At 34.2% G+C, this 4,878-nt stretch overlaps 2 protein-coding genes across 5 annotated transcripts; one reads left to right on the top strand and one right to left on the bottom strand.

Moving 5' to 3' along the window:
- Nucleotides 1-2,435, top strand: LOC127160930 (uncharacterized). Of its 2 annotated transcripts, XM_051103565.1 has the most exons (5): nt 1-112; nt 178-256; nt 741-1,321; nt 1,439-1,632; nt 2,029-2,435. In XM_051103565.1, the coding sequence occupies exons 1-5, from the start codon at nt 71-73 to the stop codon at nt 2,162-2,164; spliced, it is 1,032 nt and encodes a 343-aa protein (XP_050959522.1). In that variant the 5' UTR covers nt 1-70; the 3' UTR covers nt 2,165-2,435. The 2 variants fall into 2 exon arrangements, 1 of the variants encoding a protein (XP_050959522.1); XR_007826891.1 differs by lacking the exon at nt 741-1,321 and having other exon boundaries at nt 31-256.
- Nucleotides 2,436-2,792: 357 nt separating this feature from the next.
- Nucleotides 2,793-4,872, bottom strand: LOC127160929 (uncharacterized). Of its 3 annotated transcripts, XM_051103564.1 has the most exons (5): nt 4,787-4,872; nt 4,584-4,697; nt 4,161-4,327; nt 3,684-3,786; nt 3,052-3,193 (listed from the first exon to the last, which is right to left on the bottom strand). In XM_051103564.1, exons 1-5 carry the CDS (start codon nt 4,859-4,861, stop codon nt 3,173-3,175), a joined length of 480 nt encoding a protein of 159 aa, XP_050959521.1. In that variant the 5' UTR covers nt 4,862-4,872; the 3' UTR covers nt 3,052-3,172. The 3 variants fall into 3 exon arrangements, with proteins under 3 accessions (XP_050959519.1, XP_050959520.1, XP_050959521.1); XM_051103562.1 differs by having other exon boundaries at nt 2,793-3,786; XM_051103563.1 differs by having other exon boundaries at nt 2,793-3,786; nt 4,587-4,697.
- Between the last annotated feature and the right edge of the window lie 6 nt (nt 4,873-4,878).

The following is a 4,878-nucleotide window of genomic DNA, read 5'->3' as shown; positions in this document are numbered from 1 at the left end:
ATATACAATTGTATAATTATACTTGTTTTAAATTAAATTACTAATCGTTTTTCCCCCTGCAGATAGAGCTATGAAGTGCACAGTGTGCTGGGGTGTCCTAATGAAAGACAAGGTAATTAGAAGTATACACTGAATGTTGTAATAAGTTGCAGAAACCCAACCATTGTTCCATTTTAGGTGTGCTGTCCCAAATGTGGTGTGCACAGCCATTTGAAATGCCAGCGAACAACTTGTGGAATCTGTGTGATCTGCAGTTGTAAGTAATTTTAATTCCAAGAACAAGCAGCCATTAAACACACTGTGTACTGTAGCATGTACAGGCTAAAAGTACTTCAAACTGCAATGAATAACATATAAAAAAAAAAATCTAAATGAGTATATTCCATACAGTGTTTCAAAGTAAATTAAAAAAGAACTTAAAATTGACAGTTTGAATCAGGGTAGGTTTATGTGCATGTTAATGTATGAGTTTCTGCAGAATCTATACAAGCATGTTTTGCTGCAGTTTCCAGATTAAATGGCCACTGAGTCAATATTATATAAGAGATATTATATAATATATAATATGTCAATATTAGAGAAAGAGATTAGATAATAATACTGATCTGTATTATATATCAGACCTGTAAAATATTGTATGTAATATATCCCAGTACATATATTTAGTTTCACATAGTATGATTTCTGTTTTTTTCCTCATTAAATTATTTTGCCATTATTCATGCTAATGCTTTAAATAGCAGGTGGAGAAGGAAATGTTATGTTTCAACATCTACAAAAGGAAGAACGTAAGCATACAGAGGAAAGCACAAGACAAACTCCAGATGATAAGGATCAACAGGGAGGAGAGAAAAGGGAAACTTATAAAACAGACAAAGTGGAAGTAAAAAAAGACCAATCAAAGGGTAAAAAATGCAAGGCAAGTGATGCATCAAATAGGGAAGAAAAGCAAGACATCAAGGAGGAAAGACAGCAACAAACTTTTGACACAGAAGTAAAAAAAGAACAATCAAATGCTAAAAAACGGAAGGCAAGTGATGCATCAAATAGGGAAAAAATGCAAGACCGCAAGGAGGAAAGGCAGCCACAAACTTTTGACATGGACAGTGATATAGGTCATGAAGGTGAAGTAGAAGAGGCAAGTGACAGTGCAGGATGTTCTCTGAATAACCCCACAGAGGGCATTAAGGGCATTAAAGTCTTTGGACGCTTAGCCCTCACTGGCCAGAGAAAGACCCAGTATATTGTCACAGAAGAAGAAATTCAGCGCAGAATAGAAGGAGAGAACATGTCCTCTAACGTTTTTAGAGATCTGCTAGGAGTAAGTTTATAATCACTGTGATAAAATGATTACTTTAAGAGTATTGTTTTATATGTATGTTTTACTATGCATTTCTCTTTTTATTGTTTTAATGCACTACTGTCCATTCTTCTTAAGGGCCGCAAGAAAAATTTGCCTGAAATAGTCCTCACCCTTCCCAAGAAAATGAAGACCAAAACAAGCATTTTTAGTGCTTTAACAGAGGGGGAGGCTTCAGACCTAGCCACTGGTCTAACCAAAAACCTATGTCAAAATGTCAGTCCAGAATTGGTACGCAAGGACATAAGTGACCAGAGTGCAGAAGTGACCAGGTATAATACATTTGCTCAAAACCCAAAAATGAAAATTGTCATCATTTACTCTCCCTCCAGTTGTTCCAAACCTGTATGAAATTCTGTCTTCTGTTGAACATATAAGATATTTTGAAAACAGTTGTTGGTCCTCACTGACTTCATTTATTTTTTCCATACCATGGACGTTAGTGGCTACTGTCAGCTGTTTGGTTACCAACATTCTTCAAAATATCTTCATTTGTGCCCAACAGAAGAAAGAAACTCGGACAGGTTTGGATCAACTTGAGAGAGAAAAGTGATAACAAATTTGTCCATGTCTGGGTGAACTATTGCTTTAATGCACAGCTATGTATGTTGCTACTGTTGGCTGTTTGATTGAATTTTTTACAGTTTCTTCTTTTTTATCCATTAAAGGACAACTCTCACTAGCGTACGTGCCAACTTGCAATCAAGCCTGGACTCTGCATCACCCTTCAGTTTGTTAACCCACACATTTGGTCCACAGGCAGTTGATGGGGTGTTAGGTTTCATCATAGAAAGTTTAAAATGAAATGCAGTAAGTAAACTTCACGTTTTTACCGCTAGCAGCACCAAACCTTTTGTGAATGTTCAGGTTAAATCAGAAATTCTTGTTTTCAGTTTTATTTCTACAGATTACATATAGATACTTATAGTTCATCTTTACAAGGCTTTCTTGATTGAGAATAAATTTGACATAAATATTACGTGGGTCAACAGGATCCTGTATGTCTAAAATGCTCTCTTTAATTTCATAAAAACATGCTCATTGTAAAAGTTTTTTTTTTTTTTTTAATTTATTTATTTATTTTTTTACATCTGTAAAATGTGACAAAGAATTAAAAATGTTAATTGAACAAATGAAGTATGGTTTCTTCTTTTGAACATTAATACACAACTGTACTACAAATGTTTAGAAACTGCGGTAGTCTATCCCCATTTCAAAGGTAATTATAATCTGTGACATATCTAAAATATCAAATTTATGTTGACAATTGCATTTTTCAAAAAATACATGAAAATGTTTTTATAGATTTTTTTTTTTTTTAAATTGTATTGTTTAGGATTTACCATCCAGTTCACCTAAAGACATTTGACAGTACTAAAATCAGCTTAACTTGATCACAAATTTTCAAACAAGGTATACTGTACTCAGTCCTCTATTTGTGTTCTTTGGATTTTCTTGCTTTTCTTTTTGTTTTTCTTTTGAACCCTTCTGAATTCGTGTCAGAAATGCAGATTGTCCTTGATGCTATTAGTTTTTTGCAGTGTTTTGCATTGCGTGGGAAGAGTGGCCGTATCTTCCTTGAAGCGTCATTGGTACAGTGCCTTTTTGACAAAAGACTTCTGTCTTCTTGTTGCACGTTAACGTAAAGATCATTTATTTGCCGCTTGATGTTCTCTGGAACAGTCTGCCATCTTTTGACTGTTTCAAGAATGTCTTCTAGTTTCTGGAAGTCTGAACTGCTGTCTTGTTGCATGTAATCCAAATCAGCAGTTTCAGTTTGATTGACAGAACAGCCCCTTTTTTCATTAATGGTCAGACCAAACAGCTGTTGTGCTAAAATAAGACAGGGACAAATTTCATGGTATGAGAATGTACAACAGGTACAAGAAAATGTTTTCAAAGATGCATGGTATGTTCCTCTCTCACAAAGGCTTTCCACACTGATTTCCATTTTTATGTCACAACAGACACTAAAGTGACCTTTGTCTTGTAAAGCTCTTGCGTGAGCTTCTAGCTGAAGAGCAAGTTCAGGGAAAGAATCATTATCCTTATCTTTGACTACATCTAGCAACACCAAATGTTTGCATACTTGACCTCTCAAACCAACAGGGCAACTGCAGAAGCACTCTGCAGGGCAGGTCTTGTAGGAAAGTGAGGGGTCTTGTTCGGATGGTACATTGTACATGTATATTTCTGATGATTCTCTTGTAATGTGGTTAGACCACCCTTTTTCTATCATTCCTGTTGCTTTGTTAAATGTTTCCTCCAACTTCATGGCAACAGAGTTTGACATTCTTCCAGCTGACTGCAAGTTTTTTATCACCTGAAAGTAAGTCTCCGTCTTGCAAAGGAGGACATCAAGCAAGTCATCTAAACGTCGATTTCTTATCCCAGATAAGAATTGATATTTCAGTCGATGGAAAAATCTAAAAAAAAAGAAAAAAAAATGGTAGTATTAAAACAAATGTATACTGTGATCATAGTCACAGTCATAGAGGCTATTGATGTGGTGTCCTTTTGCATTCTATAGAAGAAAAAAAAAATAAAGGTTGGGTTAAGTGTAAAAACCCAAACTAGACCTTTTTGACAGACCTGAAAATGACCACAAGACTTTGGTCCCTAATCACAGAATAAGTGTAAAATATTTAAATGTTAGTTTAATTAGTTAATTCACTAAAGTAATTTATATGCAATAATTGTTTATGTGTATTTATTTAGCATGTGTAGCTTTTTACTGTAGTGTATCAACTGCACACAATTTCTTTTATGGAAAATATATTAATTTGCTGACAGAAATTACCTTTCTATCAAATTGTTGGTCTCTGAATTCCCATGGTTATAACAACGTCCATAATCAGCCCATCTGTGACTTATTGGTTCCCAGTACCTCTGGAAGTACTTGCAAACCTCTTGACAGTGAGAAAAGTCTTTCAGAAATTCTTTAGCCACTCTGTCAAAGTCAGTCTTCTGCAATGAACAAAAATAATATTATGAGTCTACAAGCAAAAAAAAAAAAACAAAGAAACCTTAATAACATTAATGACAGCAATACTTTTCCTCTCTTTTTCTACAATTTCATTTTACCTTTAATGGACAATAACGCAAAAAAAAAAAAAAAAAAAAAACATTAATTTAACTGGAAAATGTGATAATATCATATAAAAATCATATGATAATAATATAAATATATCTACACAATTCAGCCATAAAATATATATACCACTACCATAGCACAAGCTTTCATTTTTTTGAAGTAATCTAGAATTTCTCTCCGGGTATTTGAGGAGTGAGGCCCACAAACGCCGGAATCTGACTTCATCAACCATCGAACAACAGCCTGTAAACCAAAATATAAGTAATGAATTTTATTAAATAAACTGACTGGAAAAAATATTTTTATATATTCCTATTAAAAATTTGCATTACTTGGAGTACATGGTACCAGCAGAGCAGAACATCAGACTCAGGGAAAACTGCATTCAAAGCATTTATTTCACTCATGTCTTTGTCAACCATGA

This window comes from Labeo rohita, unplaced genomic scaffold (assembly GCF_022985175.1).
Source record: "Labeo rohita strain BAU-BD-2019 unplaced genomic scaffold, IGBB_LRoh.1.0 scaffold_496, whole genome shotgun sequence".
NCBI lineage: Eukaryota > Metazoa > Chordata > Actinopteri > Cypriniformes > Cyprinidae > Labeo > Labeo rohita.
Note: the sequence above shows the minus strand (reverse complement) of the source record. Positions and strands in the feature narration are given on the sequence as shown.

What these genes read in the sequence shown, in the direction of transcription:
- LOC127160929 (XM_051103562.1), bottom strand. Translation starts at nt 4,861, where the DNA reads ATGAGTGAAATAAATGCTTTGAATGCAGTTTTCCCTGAGTCTGATGTT. An exon ending in TGAAAGCTTGTGCTATGGTA is followed by an intron (nt 4,328 to 4,583) that starts GTGGTATATATA and finishes TGTTCATTGCAG; the next exon opens with AAGACTGACTTTGACAGAGT. An exon ending in ACCAACAATTTGATAGAAAG is followed by an intron (nt 3,787 to 4,160) that starts GTAATTTCTGTC and finishes CTTTTTTTTTAG; the next exon opens with ATTTTTCCATCGACTGAAAT.
- LOC127160930 (XM_051103565.1), top strand. Translation starts at nt 71, where the DNA reads ATGAAGTGCACAGTGTGCTGGGGTGTCCTAATGAAAGACAAG. An exon ending in AATCTGTGTGATCTGCAGTT is followed by an intron (nt 257 to 740) that starts GTAAGTAATTTT and finishes TGCTTTAAATAG; the next exon opens with CAGGTGGAGAAGGAAATGTT. An exon ending in CAGAGTGCAGAAGTGACCAG is followed by an intron (nt 1,633 to 2,028) that starts GTATAATACATT and finishes TATCCATTAAAG; the next exon opens with GACAACTCTCACTAGCGTAC.